The 19,228-nt window shown below is 53.9% G+C and overlaps 5 protein-coding genes across 5 annotated transcripts; 2 read left to right on the forward strand and 3 right to left on the reverse strand.

Moving 5' to 3' along the window:
- Positions 1 to 28: 28 nt before the first annotated feature.
- Positions 29 to 998, forward strand: PG997_003456 (oxidoreductase; the record flags this gene model as incomplete). Its single annotated transcript, XM_066807771.1, has 2 exons — positions 29 to 98; positions 214 to 998. 2 exons carry the CDS (start codon positions 29 to 31, stop codon positions 996 to 998), a joined length of 855 nt encoding a protein of 284 aa, XP_066671389.1.
- Positions 999 to 1,373: 375 nt separating this feature from the next.
- On the reverse strand, positions 1,374 to 4,087 carry PG997_003457 (homocitrate synthase; the record flags this gene model as incomplete). The annotated part of the gene is made up of 13 exons (XM_066807772.1): positions 1,374 to 1,708; positions 1,772 to 1,874; positions 1,941 to 1,981; positions 2,324 to 2,373; positions 2,426 to 2,463; positions 2,520 to 2,584; positions 2,641 to 2,704; positions 2,890 to 2,930; positions 3,034 to 3,229; positions 3,317 to 3,642; positions 3,753 to 3,828; positions 3,915 to 3,940; positions 4,018 to 4,087. The coding sequence occupies 13 exons, from the start codon at positions 4,085 to 4,087 to the stop codon at positions 1,374 to 1,376; spliced, it is 1,431 nt and encodes a 476-aa protein (XP_066671390.1).
- Positions 4,088 to 6,453: 2,366 nt separating this feature from the next.
- On the reverse strand, positions 6,454 to 8,772 carry PG997_003458 (translation initiation factor eIF-2B subunit epsilon; the record flags this gene model as incomplete). Its single annotated transcript, XM_066807773.1, has 3 exons — positions 6,454 to 8,475; positions 8,534 to 8,590; positions 8,674 to 8,772. 3 exons carry the CDS (start codon positions 8,770 to 8,772, stop codon positions 6,454 to 6,456), a joined length of 2,178 nt encoding a protein of 725 aa, XP_066671391.1.
- Positions 8,773 to 12,862: 4,090 nt separating this feature from the next.
- On the forward strand, positions 12,863 to 16,381 carry PG997_003459 (uncharacterized protein; the record flags this gene model as incomplete). The annotated part of the gene is made up of 4 exons (XM_066807774.1): positions 12,863 to 13,826; positions 13,885 to 13,914; positions 13,977 to 14,488; positions 14,561 to 16,381. 4 exons carry the CDS (start codon positions 12,863 to 12,865, stop codon positions 16,379 to 16,381), a joined length of 3,327 nt encoding a protein of 1,108 aa, XP_066671392.1.
- Positions 16,382 to 17,031: 650 nt separating this feature from the next.
- Positions 17,032 to 18,798, reverse strand: PG997_003460 (cytochrome P450; the record flags this gene model as incomplete). Its single annotated transcript, XM_066807775.1, has 4 exons — positions 17,032 to 17,462; positions 17,543 to 18,317; positions 18,405 to 18,521; positions 18,577 to 18,798. The coding sequence occupies 4 exons, from the start codon at positions 18,796 to 18,798 to the stop codon at positions 17,032 to 17,034; spliced, it is 1,545 nt and encodes a 514-aa protein (XP_066671393.1).
- Between the last annotated feature and the right edge of the window lie 430 nt (positions 18,799 to 19,228).

Genomic DNA, 19,228 nt, shown 5'->3' on the forward strand with positions numbered 1-19,228 from the left:
TGTAATTTGACATCTTTGAATAGCATCCATGTCTAACATCAAGTTTGACAAGTCGACGATCCCGGACCTAAGCGGCCGCGTGGTGCTTATCACCGGAGGTACGTATAAGAAGGGTCCCATCCAGGTCCCATCGCGATGAACAGACTCGCCGCGCACCTGCCTAAAACACAACGTACCACCCCAATCCAATCTAACCCTCGCCCTCTTCTCCAGGCACCGGCGGCATCGGCGCCGAAATCACCGTCGAGCTCGCCAAGAAGAACCCAGCCCGCCTCCTCTTCACCGGCCGCAGCGCCGCCTCCGCCGAAAAGACCCTCGAGCGCGTCCGGCAGTCCGCGCCCGCCGCCGCCTCCGCCGGCACCGTGGCCTTCGTCCCCTGCGACCTGGCCAGCCTCGCCTCCGTCCGGGACGCAGCCGACCAGATCCTCGCCCAATGCTACCGCCTCGACCTCTTCCTGCCCAACGCCGGCATCATGGCCAAGCCCGCCGCCCTCTCCCCCGACGGCTACGAGATCCACTTCGCCACGAACCACCTCGGCCACGCCCTGCTGACCAAAAAGCTCCTCCCCCTACTGGAGCGGACCGCCGACCGACCCCTCCCCGGCGCCGCCTCCAACGACCCCCCGCGCATCATCTACACCACCAGCCTGGCCCGGAAGGGCGGCAGCCTCGGCTTCGCCGGCGGCCTCCGGACCACCCAGGAGTCCGCCCTGCTCGGCCGCTGGGTCCGCTACTGCAACAGCAAGCTCGCCAACCTGCTCTACGCCCGCGAGCTCGCCCGGCGCCACCCCAAGCTGCTCTGCTTCAGCGTCCACCCGGGCGTCGTGACCACGGGCCTCGTCACCGACCTCAAACTGACCGACCGGCTCTTTGTCAGGCGACCAATGTCGGCAAGATCATCACCCCGGAGCAGGGCGCTTTCAATCACTTGTGGGCCGTTAGCGCTCCTCACGAATCTATTCAACAGGGTGGCTTCTACGAGCCGGTTGGCGTCTTAACCTCAGAGAAAGGGGTCAAGGCTAAAGATGCCAAATATGCCAGCCAACTGTGGGATTATACAGAAAAGGAACTGGAAAAGTTCATGTGAAAGGTAGAGCCGATTTTCATCATAAGGATTAAATGGTGCACCCGGACTGTAACAATGGTGGTGAAATCAACCAAGTACTTGGGGTTTTCAACGTTTGCTTCTTCTGGATTTTGAGCTGGACACATGATATTCAGTTGATAAGGTGTATGTGTGATCCCCTAGATCGGTCGTTATATTAAGAACACGTTGCTTTAAAACCTTAATTGCATTGCCTTTTGGTATGTACATGTGTGGCAATTGCCTCGTTCATTTTTGTCCCAACTCCTGTCCAGATCCTGAGTGCATTTTACGCCTGAATACCGCCGTTCGTTTCCTGAGCCACGGTGTTGTCTAACGACTTCTGCTCAGGCTCACCAGCAAGCTCCTTCTCAGCCTTCTCGAACTTGGCCTGCTCCTCGGACGTCATGTTGGGGAGCAGGGGCTTCTCCTGATCCGCTGTGAGATTCAGGTGGAAAGTACGGATGACCGAATCGGCATCATCAATGGCGAGTGGCCTCACGTCAGCCATGGCCTTGACCTTCTGGGTGCAGAGCTTGACTTGGGCATCAGTCATGGTGAGACCGAGCTGCTCGACACGACTCTTAATGGCATTCCAGCCAGTCAGTCGAGAAGCGAAGTGGACTGAATGAGGGATGTCTCGTTAGCATCGACATCAGTAGACGGGGGCATCTCTTTGGGGCATACCATAGCGGGATAGACCGTAATCTTCGGGCTTGAGAATCTCGTATGTGGTCGGGTTGTTCAGGATGGCCTTGGCGTGGATGCCGGCCTTGTGGGTGAAGGCACACTATAGATAATGTTAGCTTTTATTCATACGTTTGAGTCATCAGGCGCAAAAGGATATGTTACGTACGAAGCCAGTGATGGGGTTGTTGAAGGGGATGTTAATTTGCACTGCGCACTCGTTAGCTGGTTTCCCAAATTGATCAACGTGATAAAAGTGGGAAGCTGGAGGGGTCGGTCTGGGGTATGCTGGGGTTCAACATCGTGGGTCTGAGGGTCGCTTGGAAAATTCCACCCCGTCTCCATTGTATCATGGTCATTGGAGCGGAATAACCCGGCATCGGAGGATGAAGCCGAACTTCAGCATCCTCCATATGCCATATCCAATTCTCAAGGCGAGAACACGATTATACGCCAACAGACCCCAACGCGACGAAAAGCGGCCCAACATTGACCGTATGAACCCAGCACCCGCCAGCACCAACGCGGAAGATAGTGGAAGGGGCGACATACCAGCATCGGCCACGAGGTTTTCGAGGTCCTTGAGCTTGTGCAGCTTGTACCTGGGTTTCGTTAGAAAGTGAATAATCAGCGAGACAATGTTTTATGACCTACTTGCTCATGACGTAGTCACGATCGGCAACCATCATTCTCTATATGAAATGATCAGTATGTTGTAAAACGCTAATGCGAGATCTGGGAGACATACCGCCATCAGGCCACCAAGAGTGGTGATACCATTGCGCTCACCGATACCAAGAACGGAGGTGTCCACTGATGAAGAGTTAGTACATCATTCTTCCAATACAAGGGACGGTCAAGTGACATACCATGTGTGGCACCGGCTTCGAGGGCGCAGTAAGCGTTGGCTACAGCACAGCTGGTATCGTCGTGCTACAATCATCAACTATCAGTATATCGAAAGGTATAAGTGATAAGCAGGCCAGCCCAGTTCAAGGGCTTGATTTTGATTGGTGCAGATATCCCCATGGGGCCTGAAATCTTATGCCCCAAACTCAAGAGTCTCTGATCCAATGAAATCCGAGTCTGCATGGGCACGTGCAAAAGGTGATACTTACGAAATGGGTTTCGATGTCGCAGTTTACGACACCACGCAGAGCTGTACAAATTCGACCAGATTAGCCATTAGTTCTGTGGTTTGATCCGTGTTGCAAAAGCAACCCGAAAAGATCAAGCCGTGACTGTTGCGGGCGGAAACTTACTCCTGACGAGGTCGTAGACCTGTCTGGGAGAGGCGCATCCAACCGTATCAGCGATACCGACGCGCGTGACTCCCACCTTGTCGACAGCACTGTATACGGAAAGAAGATCGACGAGGTTGGATCGGAAAGAGTCTTCACTGGAGAAACGGATCTCGAGACCCTTGGACTTGACGAATTCAATGACCTCGATCGCAGTCTGTCTACTCGTTAGTACGGTGTCCGATATCGGCCGAGGATTTTGAAGAAAAAAGTCCCCGCTTCAACTGTCAGACAGTGTACTCACGTTGATGATGTAGGTCATGTCCTTGCCGTGAGAATGCTCGCGGAGATAGGACGAAGTACCAATGACGACATCGAGACCGTCGACACCAGTCTCAACGGCCATGCGAGCATCGTCCATGTGGCAGCGGACATGGGTCAAGATCTTGGCCTTGAGGCCGAGCTTGCAGATGGCCTCACAATCCTTGCGGGACTGCTCAGAGGCAGCCGGGGAGGTAAGCTCGATGTAGTCGACGCCAAAGTCGTCGAGGGCCCGGGCAATCTGGATCTTGGTCTCGGTATCGAAGAAGGCATTGGCGAACTGTTCGCCCTCGCGGAGGGTTGACTCAACTAGCGTTGGGTGAATTCGTTAGCGAGTATTCGAGACGGCCGGTAGCCGTAGAATTCGTGGTCGGAAAATGCATAGCTGGTGGGATGCCTCGCTGCTCGGGTCGACTCACTGATCTTGAACCTGGAAACGTTGCTCAGGAAATCGCCGACGGGCTGGTAAGGGCTGGAGCGCTGCGTACGCTGGGTCTATATGGCAATTGTAATTAGAATATTGGACTATCAGCCAAAAGGCGCAGGCCTTCGCCCGGGTCAATTAAGGTATATAGACTTACAGCAATGCCAGTGAAGCCCGGGTGCGCTGAGACACACACTCAAGTTAGCACGAAGTTTCTGCAGGCCAACGAGACGAGGGGCAAATCAGAGGCAATGACCAACATGGATCGGAGGTATCGTTGCCATTGGCACGGCCATTCGTGGCCGGAGCGGCGTCTGGAGTAGGACACATGGTGAATAGTGGACTGTTGGTAAGGGGATATATCAACAGTTGTCGGTTGGGTCGGGTCGGTGGTGAGGATTCAAGTCTTCAGTCCAAACAGTGACGGGTACCAATTTTTTTTATACTAGATTTTTCCCTTGGGTGCCTTTGATGTCAATTGAGTCACCAGCAGCGGCCTGCGGAAGACTGGGAAAAGAAGGTGGGTGGAGGGGTCTGTGGCTACTGGTCTTGGGCGGTAAGGCGGGGTAGTGCAGGCACTGCAGGGTGCCTTTCGGTGCTGTCGCATTGGCTGGACAGAGTGGGCGTCGCCAGATCCCAATCCACAGTGACGTCCAGTAACGTACATTACCCAAGCCGGTAATCCCAGCGCCCAGCCAATGCGCCAGCCCACTGCAAAATTCGCATGTAGCACAGACTCAGGGCACTTGGGCGCCGCAGATGGCTTGCCGGGATCTTGACTCACTCGAAAGCCGACTCAGGCTTCAGGTGCAGCACTCTGCCCAGGCGGTCATTTCAATAACCACCATGCATGTGGTATCTCGGAGGCTGTTTGCACCTTGATCGAATGCAATACTCCAAAGCAATTTGTAACGTCTTGGGTGTGAGCCCGCTTACAGCGCACCAAGCACCAAGGGCTACCACAAAAATACAGTCAGATTACAAGAGGCATGATTGCATTTATATTATGTAGTACTTACATAAGACGCACGAGTATGAGCGCAGGTACTCTGGTCACAGTGGCCTCAAGTTCCAATTGGCCCCTAACGTTACGTTACGTCGTCTTGTAAAAATCAATTGATGCCATCCGATGCTAAGTAAGGTTGTTACTAAATTGGCCATGCCCGTTCCAAACGTCCGGAACACTTCATCTCATTTCTGTGCTTTTGAGGCAGTCTGAGTAAAGATGAATGAACATCGCTACATACATGTACCTAGGCATGGCATCGTGTGCCGCAAGCAGCTCAGTAAACGGCCTACCTAGATCGCATCGCCAAAAGATGACATGCATTGCGTCACTGCCACAGCGCTACAACGAGACGTCATGCTGTGGCGATTTCGTATAGCAGACGACACAGCATATCAATTGCGAGTGCTATCGCTAACTACTTAGCGGCCGGCCAGATAGGAAATCATGGCCTAGCATACAAGCGTAAGTATGCGGCATCCGCTCTGGAAACGCTTTTGCTAAACTCCGTTTGTCCAAGTACTTGTACCGCAACCCACCCTATGGCAGGCAAAAGGCGAAAGTTGCGATCTCATATTTCTCATGAGCGCGGGCAACAATTTGCGGTTTATGCTGTTGGGCTGGATCCTATAGTCCGCCATCGGCACGGCACGGTGGCTTTGCCGCTCTATACTGCCAATCAAGTGAAAGGACTGACATGATCCTAGACAATTCAAAAGGAAATGGACCCTAGTATCCCCCGTACGGCGATCAGAACGTTCACATGGCCATTCTCATGCCCATCTGACTACATAGGTATGTTGCTGCAGCCTGTCCGAAAACAGCTGTAAGCTAGAGATGCGACTCAACAATAAGGCAATGCTTTCCCGATCTCCATGCGCTACTCCAGATGACCTGGGCTAATATACGGCGTATAGAGGGGATATTATACTTCTGAATCCGAAGGCACGAAATCAGGGGGTGCTCATAAATACCCGAATATCCATAAACATTGGCACCATGTGCTGCATTGTCATGCCGTGTCAGCCAATACTACAGACAAATGGGCAGTACTGCATGGCGCACATACGCAAGTCCAGCACATTATCCTGAGAAACCAATGTGGATATATGATCGCCATATACGGCTCTTAGAGCCGTTTTAGGAACTGTTCAACACTGAGCAGAGAAAGAGACAACGTGCCGACCACGTATCACAGCATGCATGCTGACGAGGATCCGCAAAATCGATCGTTATGCCTGATTAGCACCATCGCGGAAATGCCGTCACTAAAATAACAGCCTGCCTTTGATTATAGAGTGTATCAGACTTTCACAGAATCGGTACAGCGAATGCTTAGAAGGGCCGTACTTGGGGATGCAGAGCCAGGTTCATGGACACCCTCCAGTTCGCTATCTACTAGGACTAAGTATCAAGGCCTACAGGAGGTGTTATGAGTAGTATATCTGAGCGTAGGCATCTTGACATCAGTAGCATAGGTAGTAGGATGATTGCCGCGCTCTGGTACCGCTGTGGCAAGTCTGACACACCATCCAGAAAGGAGCACTTACAGCGTGAGCTCTTTGAACATGCAATCGTGGATATCTCACTTATTCGTGATATTGAGTAACGGCATAGGTTGGGATCGTTCCGCAGCTAACGGGATTTGTTCATTGTCTTTTACTAGATAGTTCTAGGGTATATGATGTGCCTAGTCTTCATCACTTTCCTCGTCGCTGTCTTCTTCTTCGGCCTCTTCTAGCCAATCGACGAGAGCCTTGCACTTTTCCCGAACCTGTTCCATCGGCTCTCCGCCCTCCTTAGCTCGAGCATCTTCCCACCATTTCAGGATGCCTTCTTCTTCTAAGATATCCTCGCTGTACATCTGCTGGAACAACGCTGAGCACAGAGCTCCCGCTTTCTGGACCTCGATAACTCGCGAGATACTGACGCAGGCTCGCTGGACAGCCAGGATGAAGTCGACTTGCTCGGGAACACTGTCTCCTCCAACGCCGACCTCGGACACAAACTCTTTGGCACCCTTCCGTTCGGTCAAAACGCACTTAGCAGCTTTGCTCGTCTCCATTCCGCCGCTTTCGGCGTTGATCAGTTCAACTGCCCGGCGTACGAGTGCCGTCGCAACTGCCCTGCGGACAGCGCTGTCCGAAGCGTCATTAGCCAATCGGAGCGATGTGAACTCGAGTTTTTCCGAGTCAAAATCGCCAGACTCGCCGCGCAACACCTCCAATAGACCGAGCACGGCTTCTGTCACAAAGTTGGAAGCGCCGGCGGTAGACGAATCATCAGAGGCGAATGACGTAGTACGGCCGCTTCTGGCCATGTTCTGCGCCTCCTCGTCCGACAAATCCTCCTCGTCGCCGGAGGATAGTGTAGATACAGACGAAGCATATAATTCGTAGCCCTCGAGCGAGTAGCCCAGAGACAATTGAAGTCGCTGAGGGTCGTCTTCTCCCATATCTTCAATGTCTGGATCAACAAAGAGAGTACCCTTGCCCTGAGGACCAAGAAGCTCGGTATTGGGTGTTACCGAGGTACCCATTGCAGAGAGCACAGAAATGATGCTAGATGGGGGGATAGTGATGCCTTCTCCCACAACAACACCAGAGCCTAGCAGACAGCCTGAGCCCACCCGAGAGTTCTTCCCGATGGTGCTGAATTCGGCAATTACCGAATGTTCGACGACGGCATAATCTTCTATGGTGACGTCCTCCCAGATGATGCTGTCTTTGATGACCACGCCCTTGCCAATCTTGCAATTGCGCCCAATCAGGCTGTTCTCTATACTGCTTTCTGAGCCGACAACAGTGTCTTGGCCAAGCGCGGCGTTAGAGACATCGCAGCTATCGCCGATCGTTACTTCGTCCTCCCGATATACGTTGTCGTCCCGCAACTGATAGGTATGCCTCTTGATCAGGTTGCTGTCTGGGACAAACGGATGCGTCCATCCGTCAAGTACATCACGACCAATTGCTTCATACATCTGAAAGTTCGTCGCCCGTGCAGCGTAGCCGTCTGACACGATTTCAGTGTGAATCATCTTGCCGTTGAGCTCGTAGTCTTTGAGGACGCCGTGTAAATAGTTTGCGCGCGGCAACTCATAGTCGAAACTTTCGGACCACAGCGCGAGCACATCGGGAGTACAGATATCAATCTGGGCATCGATCAAATCCGCTCTGATCTCGAGCTCGGGCTGCTTCAGCATATCGGAATCTAGCTCGACGTAGTGATCCGACTGCAATGGGTTCATTTCCTCGTAGTGCAGGCAGCGCTTTGCTTGCGGGTCGACAGCGAATACGGGAGAGATGCCATTGACCTTGGCCCGATGCTCATCTTCGCCGCCTTCTCTCAACACCATGGTCATTATGGAGTCCCGGTTGGCCTCTTTGCGCGCCCGATGCGCCGCCAGCGCGCCATCTAGCGAGATGTTGGACACTAGGTCACCGTGTACTAGGATGAAATCTCCCTCGATCAAGCCGCGCTTGTCAAGATCGCGCAAGAAATCGCCGATTGATCGAGCGTCCGAGACTCGAATGAAGTCGACAGTGGAGAATGGGCAGGATCTGGCTATCGGTGTCCATCGCGACTGGCGTATGTAGCTCTCGATCTGTTCTTGGAAGGATGATGCGTAGATGAAGACCTCCTGGACGCCGTTCATGGCAAGGAATTCGAGGGTGTACTCGAGCAACGGAGTGTTGGCAAGCGGAAGGAGACACTGCAGTGCTGGTTAGCGAACGCACGGATCTCGGGTCAAGAAGGATTGCAGTACTCACTCTTGGCTTTTCTAAAGTGAAAGGTCGGAAGCGAGTCTGGAATGAGTCGGCTATGATCTATGGGGGGGTTCGAAGATCGTGGTCAGTCAAGCGTCGTGAGGGCAACAAAGTGCCCCGCGGTCGAATAAGACTAGACGTACAACTGCCTGCAACACATCCTCTCGTTTGTCCTCAGCACCTGCCTTGGTGGGCTTCTTGGCCTTTCCCGCAGCGGCGGCCTTGGCGCCTTTGCTCGACATCTCTAGCCTGTTGGTATGCGAAAGTGGTACCTATATTGCGAACCGTAAGAAGTTGTTGCCGGCTCACGACCTCCGTGACGTTGACCAAGTACGAGCCGTGTGAGTCAATGACTGGATCGGCGCGGGCTCAGCCTGGAAAGCTCCAATGACTTTTTGGAGGGGCAGTTGTGGCACACGGGCGGGACCTTATCAGTTCGTCATAATTCATAATTAGGCTTATCGCATGCAAGCATAAGAGCTTAGCCGTCGTTGGTGCTATGAGTCTAGCGGTACTTCGAAGTATGCATAATATTAACATTATGCATCTTTAGGGGATTGAATCTGACCCCGTCATCAACATCAACATCAACCTCAGCTGCCGAACAAGTACCGTCTCTTCTTCCCCACAGTAGAGTACTGGAGTTTTTTTTCAATATTGCCAGTGATGAGGGCATCTGCGGCTCCTGGTGGTGGGTGCAAGGAGGCAGACAGACATGGATGGCAATGGATGCATTGTGAGGCAGGTCACACCACCAAGCATTTCTTTTGAAGGCTACAATCATCTCGATGACTGGCCATACACTTGGGGGCGTTCATATTATCTTCTACCAGGGAAATTGTGAACTCAAAGGGGTGCAGAGTGTCCGAGCCGGCTCCGATCCATGTCCGAGTGGATTGTGTCTTGGCAAACACGGCTTCTCTGTCTGTGTATTGCGCAGTCCCCTGACTGGACCCTAACCAGAGTGATGGGAGGGGTTTGTTGAGTCTTACTTTGAGATTGGGTTCATCAACCGTTCTTTGGCTATGGGCCCTGGCATTCGACAGAATCTTTAGGGTTCCAACGTTCTGGTAAGTTTGTCTAATATCAGTTACGGCGGCTTCAAAGTCTAGAAAGACTATGAAGATCAGTCCAGATGCTTTCCGGAGGGTTGTATCTATGCTGAAATTCGCTGAAGGTATGTGGCATTGCTTCCCGCTCCTTTTCTCGTCAAGGTCAAGCGCAGCAGCAAGCTTTCTTCTCACAGCCTGCTTGTGAGATGGCAGAAGCGGACGATACTGAGAGAGGGCAATGCCTTTTCACAGTAGTTTCCTTTGGTCCGAGATGGCCGGCCACAGGTAGTGTATCATGCAAACAGGCCGACCATAACGCCTGCATCGATAGTGTCAGAGGTCGCCGTTTCATCGTGACTAGAGAAGTTGCTATCGTTTGCATACGCATATATTTCCCGGTCTCAATCTCCAACATGCCCGGCATATCAAGTTCTCTCGTATGCCTCCCATGTATGTGCAACGACTCTTTCATGATCCTACTTAGCGGTTCTGACCCGATCATGAAGATTATCAGTCCGACTCCGCATGGCTCCCTCTGTCGTGATTCAATAGAACCGCGAATGGCCCATTGGGTAAGCATGTGTTCAATACAGGCAGATGAGACTTGCAACTCATTGATATGTTACGGACGCTTGACATTCGAGTCTGGTCATTCTTATAATTCATCATGCAAGCGCAACGATAATATGATCATATTGTGTAACCGGGGTTCAGTCGGGAATCAGTACTCGCCAAAGATACTCAGCATCCTTACTCCCACCACCCGTGTTTCAACTCACAGAGAACGGGGAAGAGCAGGATCGTTATGTGTTTTCATATCCTCGGACCATATGATATATTGGTGCTACGGTGCCCTGACATGCAGGTGTTTAATAGCGTGATGATGCAATTCGTCATGGGCCCTTGATACGCCTGGAAAAGGGGCTGGCTCACCGATTCCTCATCGGCAAATTGACTTGACAGTCCTTTGTAACCGCCACCAGAGATTTGAGCCCTCGTCGACTCCGACATCTGCACAGAGACAGCGGTATGAAGTGCGGCTTCAGTCTAGTGAGTGCTTACCTACTGCAAGCAGGTTTGACGCGGCATCTGGAGTCGCCTGCACGACGAGCTCAAGCCATATCCATTACCTGAGCCTCCCTGGTCCAAGAGCGAGTATATCGGCTCGCACCCATTGGCCAGTGGTCCCTGTCTGTCTGACAAGTCCGCGGAGCTTGGCAATGTATAGAGACTCACTCAGCCGCCCAGCTCGGCCAATATGAGGTAGCCTATGGGGCTAAACCAGAGAATAAGGTTGAAAAGCGACGGCCGGGTGTCGTCGGGAAGATTATCTTTAGAAATTTCAATAGTGGAATCCTGCCCAGCTTCCGAGGAGGATCAGTAACCGTACCATACATACTGTTTTCAGGGCACATGTGACAGTGACACGCTTGTTACACCTGTCACGCATTAAGGTTTGGTCTGAGCAGGATGGCAGCTGGGCACGGCAGACAACGGCAGAGTGCAAAACGGGGCCTCGGCAGACGTGCTGAATGGGCCATTGGGATCGAGAGCGCTGATGGAACATTGTGAAACTATCATCATACTATCACTGACGTACGCACGTAGTACCGTGAGGGGACAGCCAGCATCTACGATATAACGTCGAGGTCCGAACATTGCTACATAGGACGGAGAGCGGCGCGGAGGAAAAACAGGAAAGAAGAAAAGATCAATGCCGTTGAGGGTCGCCATTGACAATAATCTGTCCAATAGCCATCCCCGGTAGGTCTTTAATTGGGACAGCACCGGACGTAAGAGAAAAAAAACTCAAACAGCATTTGGACACCACGGTTGCACAGTCGGGGGGTTTGAACAGGCCACCAAGCTGCTGACCTCCACCACCGCATGCGGGAAATCCATCCTGTCAATATGGATTCGCATGGATACTGGGAAAAGAGCAGCCAGGGGTTTTGACTCGACTACGACACGACATGGCCCGAGGTCGTATTGAGACTTGACCGTAGTGGGGGGTCGAAATGAGACCAGACGATCATGGCAGGGCTTCGGCTTCGGCAGACCTAGCCGTCAGCAGGGCACTCGCAGTGACAGGTGCCCAACGCATTGGGCTGCAGCATGTGTGTATGCCGGTAGGGAGGAGCAAACAACAGACCCTGGAAGATGGACGAAGCCTTGTTTTCTTCAGCACGCAATGCCAATCCCATCCCGCGCGCAGCTGAAAGTAGTCGACGATCCAATCTTGGTGGTGGTGCTTGCTTGCTTGCTGGTTGTTATTGGGGTTGCTTTCTTGGTAGCACTAAGTCCGACGCTAGGGAAATGATAGGCCAATCGACAGCACTGGACCTGCCTGTCGGCCCTGTAGGCCCTGTATTTTACATGCCGACCTTGAGCGCTACTGGCAATTGTCAGGTCCCTCATGGCGCTGTACCCGCTCTATTAGTAGAAAAAGTCGACCCTCCATTAACCCGTATCGATTGGACAGAGACGACGTGTTAGGCCCATTTCTTGCCGCTTTCAGCGCTTGATTCACTAGAACTTCTGGCCTGCCCGCGCCCGGATGCCTTCCCCGGCCATGAGACGCAGGGTCGCTGGTCGCTTCTCCTGATGATCCAACGACTCTCGCGGGCCATAATTAACGAGGAGAAAAAAAAACAAAGTTTGTCCTATTCCTTGCATGAATTGGTCATGTTGGAGGACGGCGCACACACCGCTCTGCCGCTACGTACTTACCTCCTACCGTCACGTCGCGTCTCAATGGGCAACGTCTAAAGTATTTGAGTATGTAGGTCCTACAGTAGGGGAGAATAGGGAAAAAGTTATGCCTCGAACCCACCCGTTTCCGCGCGGCCCCAGTATGGGAACCTGATATTCCTCCGGCGGCACCACGAGACTCACTTCCGCGGGCAGGCCAGGAGCCAGAAAGCTCAACGGCGTGGAGAATGGCATCCAAATATCAAACCGCGACTGGTTCGTTTCAACTTGGCAGCCACTCCAGCAACACAAGCGTGACAAGAATGGCGCGGTGGTTCCCCTAGGCAATACCCTGGGTAGGGGTGGTGTCCTGAAACGGATACGGGCCCAACTCAATGCAGGGATTCTGATTTATGACGGATCGGCCCACGACCACCCCGCGCGGCGTGGGATTGAGGGTTCTTCGGGCAAATGCGCAGAGGAGAAGAAAAAAAAACCACACGCACGGCTGCCATGGGGTGTATTGCTCATACCTAATCCTCCATCTTGCTCATGCCGCTTGTGGTAGAGAAGAGACGACACATACGAAATGAAGCGAGTCAGAGATACGTTGGCCAGGCTCAAGAGGGGGACCTCCTCCGCCTCCCGGCCGCGACATCAGGAGGAAATGTCGGATTCGAGGGATTCTTTATCGCTTGGCTCCGACAAGGTCGGTCGGGCCACCAGCAGCAGCAGACGGATTCTCACCAGCGATGGGCAGGCCTCGGGTGCAGGGCCACTGGTGCTTTACAACGGCGTTGAGCCGGGCGAAGAAGGAATCGACATCATCTTCGTGCACGGTCTGAACGGGCACCGCGTCGGGTCTTGGTCCAAGGATTCGGTCTGCTGGCCGCGCGATCTGTTGGGCGCCGATGTCCAGCACGCAAGAATCATCACCTGGGGCTACCCCAGCATCCTAGGAGACGGCAACGACATGTTTGCGGATCTGGCTGAAGCGCTGCTTGTTGACCTTTCTCGGGTCCGCGAAGGCATCTTCCGCCCTATTTATTTCGTGGCGCACGGAATTGGAGGCATCATTGTCAAGGAGGCCCTGACTACGGCTGCCATGTCTCGCATCTACGGGAGCCATAACGACTTGGGCGATATATACCCCAAGACTAAGGGTATCATCTTCCTCGGCACGCCACATCAACGCACCGGGAAACGAAGTCTCGGGGAATGTGTTGCTCTAACAGCTCAGATATCCTTACGGTCACCGAACGACCCATTACTGCGCTCGTTGGCGGAGAATTCGGGATTTTTCGAGAACCAGCACGGAACGTTTCAAATGATATCCAGGGATATTCGAATCGTATGTATGCGCGAACAGTTTACTACTGGCTCGTCTCGCATCGTGCCGAGGGACGCGGCGTCATACGAAGGATTTAGCGTTTCACGCGACGACATGGCCACGAGCCACATGGGGCTTGCTCGCTTTTCGAGCCGAGAGGAATTGGGCTACAACCAGATTGTTTCGCATTTCGCGAGGCTGTCGGCCGGTCCTACGCAGGAAGGTAATAAGACGAATGTGCGGACTTATTTTGAAAAAGTGCCTGGCTGACTGATTAACAGAGTTGGCCGCGATCGATACACGCACTCGAGGTAGGATCACATCATTCTCGACGGTAACGTTGAGCGAGCCCTTGCTTACACCTTGTGCACAGAAATACTAGCCATGTTGTACTTCGATCAGTTGCACGAAAAAGAGAACCGAATCGAAGATGCGCACGACGACACATGCGACTGGCTGATGGCAAAAGATTCATCCTTCCGCGAATTCCTGAGAAGCAAGGATGATGCCATATTTTGGCTCAGTGGATGTGCAAGCTCTGGCAAGTCGACTCTAATGAAATGGGCTTTCCATAATCAGCAAGTTAGGGAAGAACTCGCCAGTACTTGGGCCAAGGATGGCGACCTCATCTTCTGTTCCTTCTACCTATACGAAGGTGGCAACCAACTGCAGAAGTCTGAACTCGGATTGTTGAGAGCCAATCTCTATCAGATTCTGGCGCCCCGGCCAGAGCTCGTCCGAGTGGCTTTCCCTTCATATTTTGGTGGGGAGTGGCCTCCGGAGAGACCGTTCTTGACGGCCACATCCCTGACCCAATCAATTTACAACCTCTTCGCCAACTTTTCCAACAAGTTACGATTTGTGGTATTTGTTGATGGTCTTAATGTAAGTCTATTATGTGGCGCGAAGTGGCCAATCTACCAAGTCTTTGCACGAAGCTAATAGCGCGATGTGTAGGAGTTCCGTATTGTCAACCGGGAGCACCACTACTCACACGAAGACACTGAAATCTCGGATGTAGGTGATCATGGGGACGAGATGTGGGGGAGCAGCAAATGGGCTAGGGACTCCTATTCCGAGGTAGTCAAGATTTGTATGAGTTATGCGAACAAGGATTCCATGAAAATCATTGTTAGCAGTCGTGAGCTGCCAGCTTTCGAGGAAGGCTTGAAAGGTGTTAGCCGGATCAGGGTTCAAGAGCACACGGAGGAAGCCATGACGAAATATCTTCAGGACATTCTGGAGCTTGACGTTCCGGGCCTTCCCGATTCTCACAGCCTATGCAAAGAACTGGCACGACGGTCGTGCGGCGACGTGTTGTGGGCGCGGCTGGCCATGAAGACGGTTCTCGAGGGCTCCCTGAGAACTTTGCGACAGACGCTTGACTCCCTGCCACCGCGACTCGGGGGCAACGATGGCCTTTATATGAGGATGCTTCGCAGCATGCCGCTAAGCGACGTCCAGCAGTGCTTCAGAATATGGCAGCTTGTACTGAGAGCACGCCAGCCGCCTTCCCTGATAACTCTAGCCTTCGCGGAACAAGGCTATTGGGACTCTTCTTCGGGCAAGTTGATGGCTACACAGCCAAAGCTCCAGCCGTCAACACTGGGAGAATTGGAGGAGTGCACACGGAATCTTCGGGAACGATTACAGAAATTTGCTTCCGGCTTCCTGGAGACCGAGGCCGAAGGAAACCAAACAGGGACAGCCGACCAACGCCTTGTCTTCTGCCACCAAACTGGAAAAGAATGGGCCTCCAGGAAAGACTTTTGGCAGGAAGTACCGGGGGTGCCTCCTTCCGATCCGATAGAGTTGGACTTGGCATTGCTGAGCGGTTGCATTCGCCACTTGAAGTGTTTTGAGCTGGTGCGGCCGCCCGTCTCGGCGTGGCCCGATGTACGATTCCGACCTGAAGCGTGGCTTCTTGTTGCCAACGCACTACGCCTTTGCGCGCTCGTCGACGACAAGGTACCAAACCTCGAAGCTTACCGCGAACTGCTCGACGATCTTGACAACACTTGCCAGCGAGCCTGGGTCAGATCATTACAGAGTCATAAGCCTCTGTACGAAGACCCCGACTGGTACGAGAGGAAGTGTCCGACGCTATGCCGAAAGCACTGGGCAGGCTACGAGCCCATGGAGACTGGAAAGCCCCCGAAGCGCAAGGATTTCCTCGCCTTGGCAATCCAGGCCAGTCTCGTCAACTACGTGTCGGTGAAACTCAAGTCGCTCAAGGGCGATATGCGGCGGCGCAAGGCGGAGGAGCTCCTGGTCTACGTGGTCAACCCCAAGCCCGACGGTGTGTCCGCATGCGGGACGCTGGTGGGCGACTACGTCGACTTCCACCACGACATGCCGGACCCGAAGGTGCTGGATGTGCTGTTCGAGGCGGGCGCGACGGCGCGCCCATCGGGAGAAGGGGAGCCGAACAAGGTGTGGTGCAAGGCGCTCAAGGCCGGACGCCGCTTCTTCACGCACCAGAACGAGGTGACGCACCTGCTCGAGACGAGCGCCAGCCACCGGCTGCTGCAGAACCGCGAGCGGTGGGTCGTGGCCATCAAGGCACTCCTGGCGCACGGCGCCGACCCCTTCGCCCACGTCGAGCTCAAGTCGGGCTCCGGCGAGAGCCAGTCCCTGCGCCACTACACGGCGCTCGAGCTGATCCGCGAGACCCTCGAGGGCGAGCCGAGTACGCCATCGACCTCAACGCCATGGAGGCCGTCGTCCGCCGCGACAGCGAAGTGGGCGCTGCGATGTGACGAGCAAAAAAAAAGATAAACGTGAAATACAAAAGAAAGAAAGGAAAGAAAAAAACATAAGTATACGAAGAGGTTGAGTTAGGCGATATTAGTCGACCGTCCAACCTCATGATCAAGAGAAATGAACGGAGGCAGGGTGTTTTGAGCTGGGAAGCTTCCGCGTTTCTTCCCCCTCAATTATTTCATTATGTTATTTTTTTGGCAAGATACCCAAGCAAGTACCTCATTGTTGAAAGGAGAAAAGGAGAAAAGCAAACCGGCCCCGGAGTGTTTGGCCAGGGGGTGGGAGGATGATATACATACATATATACAGGGTGTAACAACATACATAATTAATGGCTGACGGGACTGACGAGACGAGATGGCATTGAGTACTTTAGGTAGACTGGTAGATATACAGTGGTATTTGGCTAAAGAGATCTTTTTTGTTACTACCTGGAAGCGTCGGTGCTTATGTGAGCATGCAGGAATGCGATTAATTTAGATGAATCGCCCAGTCTTGGGAGGGATATTGGTTGTGTATCTAACACCCAGACTACGTGAGACTCTACTTCACAACTCGAGGAAACTTTCATGCGATCACTTGCTTTCATGAAATAATTACAACATTTCTTTCTATTTATTTGCCAAAACGTATGGTTTGTCTATCGAGATATAGCTAACCGAGCACTACAGATCCAGCACAATCTCCTCCTGCCGCCTCCGGAACTGCACCTGCCCCGTCCGGCTGCCGCTGAAGCCGGTCTCGAAGGTGTCGGGCTTGGGGAAGCCGCCGTCGGCGGGCACGAAGCGCCACTCGTACTTGAGCAGCAGGTGGCACAGCGCGACCTTGTCGAGGTGGGCGGCGAAGAAGCGGCCGGGGCAGGCATGCTCGCCGTGGCCGAAGTGCATGTGCTCGGGCGTCGTCGTGACGAACTGCCACGCGTGCTCCTGGCCCGGCTCCTGCCGCCGCCGCAGGAACCGCGCCGCGTCGAAGGTCGCGGGCGAGGGGTACGCGACCGGGTCGGCGAAGTTGGCGGCCACCATGATCCGGCTGCCTTTGGGGAGCACGGTGCCGTCCGAGAGCTCGACGGGTTGTTCGACGTAGCGGTTCATGCTGCCTGTACGCGGGCGCGAAGGCCGGATTAGCACTTCTGGTTCTCTCTGTATGAAGGGGTAAGTGACAGGAAAGGGGACTTACTCAGGTTGAGTGGGTGAACCCGCGAAGACTCCTTCAAGAAACTGTCCATGAGCTTGAGCTTGGTCACGCTGTTCTTGGACCAGCCGTGCTCGCCAATGACCTGGATGATCTCCTCGCGCAGCTGCTGCGCGACGTCGGGGTGCTCGCAGATGTCCAGCATCGCCTGGCCCGTCGTCTCGGTCGTCGTGTGGATGGCCGCCATGGTGAGCGAGAGCTGCGAGGCCGGGTAGTCGACCTTGCGGCCGCGGGCGACCTCGTACATCCAGCCGAGGGTGTCGGCCGTCTTGGGCGGCTTGAGGCCCGCGGCGCGCGCCGCGTCGACGGCGGCGATGCGGCGCTTCACTTCGGGATCGATGATCTGGCGCGCGTCGCGGACGGCCTGGCGGATGGACCGGCCCTGCGGCACGAACCAGTAGACGAAGAAGCGGAGCGGCGTCGGGGCCATGCGCATGATGTACGACGCGATGAAGGAGTCGACCGTGTACGTCTTGGCGATCTGCAGCCAGCGCTCGTTGCGGCAGACGTCCTTGCCGAGGAAGACGCGCGAGGACAGGCGCGCGACCAGGTCGGTGACGCCTTCTTTCAGGGCCGCCGTCGTCCACTCCGGGCTCTCGCCGTAGATGTCCCGCAGCGCGGCCGTGGTCTCGTCGACGAGGTCGTCGGTCACGAGGCCGAGGGACTGCGTCAGCTTCACACGCACGGTCTCTTGGATCATGTTGTCGCCGTTCAACCCTTGACGATGGGGGGGAGAACCCTCATACTCGGTGAAGAAGTCCTATCGTCGGCGCGTTAGTCATGGAGCAGTTTCAGGTTACACCTTGATGATGAGACGTGCTCGTCTTTATTCGAAGGGCCATCGTACCTTGAGGAAAGCCTTTTGGAAATTGAGCGAAGGGTTGTTGCGAATTTCATCTGCGAACCGGTTGGGCAAGACGATCTTGGGGCCCGTCCCGGTCATGACCTGGAAAGGGCCGGAGTACTGTCCGCTGTGTTAGTGGAATGCTTGAGTTTCGACGACGATCTGGTTGGCATACCTTGGCCAGCGCCTCGGCGAGGGTCTGGGGGCCATGGAACAGCCAGCTCTTCTTGGGGCTCTGGCCCTGGATAGCGGCCAAGGGAAAGCCAGCAAAAGGTCTTTCCTTAGTCAGGATGCTGTAGATGATGCCGATCACGACGGTGGCTACGACGCCGACCAACGAGAGCGGCAGTCCATCGGGGACGATGCTTGCAAACTGCAAGTCGGAGATTAACGACATCGTCTGGGGTCGGTATTTTTAGACTCGATCGATCTTGCGTAGCAGAATCAATAACAACGTAACACAACGGTCCGTACCAGTGCGATGGCCTCGCCTTATAAAGGGCAATTTTATTACTTTATGAAGGGCGGACCGGCTTCCAAGGCTCCCGCTATTCAATTTTTTATTCGCAAGCTCCATTAGACTACGGCGCACATGTGTTCGGTTACATTCATTCGGTGCGTGGATCTGAAAATGGTGACGCCGCCCGCGCTCATGTCCATATGTGTCTCTGAAGCTGAACTGGTCAGGTCGAGCTAAGGAGGCGCTTTATCGAAAACGGTCGTGCATAAAAGGGGGAAGCATCCACTTGCACTACGATTAGTAGCAATTACAGAGAATACCTACCTAAGAGCAGGGTCCACCCCCGACGTGCGAATACGGTTACGGT

The sequence above is a fragment of the Apiospora hydei genome (assembly GCF_038363865.1).
Source record: "Apiospora hydei strain CBS 114990 chromosome Unknown utg000004l_segment0_segment0, whole genome shotgun sequence".
Lineage (NCBI taxonomy): Eukaryota > Fungi > Ascomycota > Sordariomycetes > Amphisphaeriales > Apiosporaceae > Apiospora > Apiospora hydei.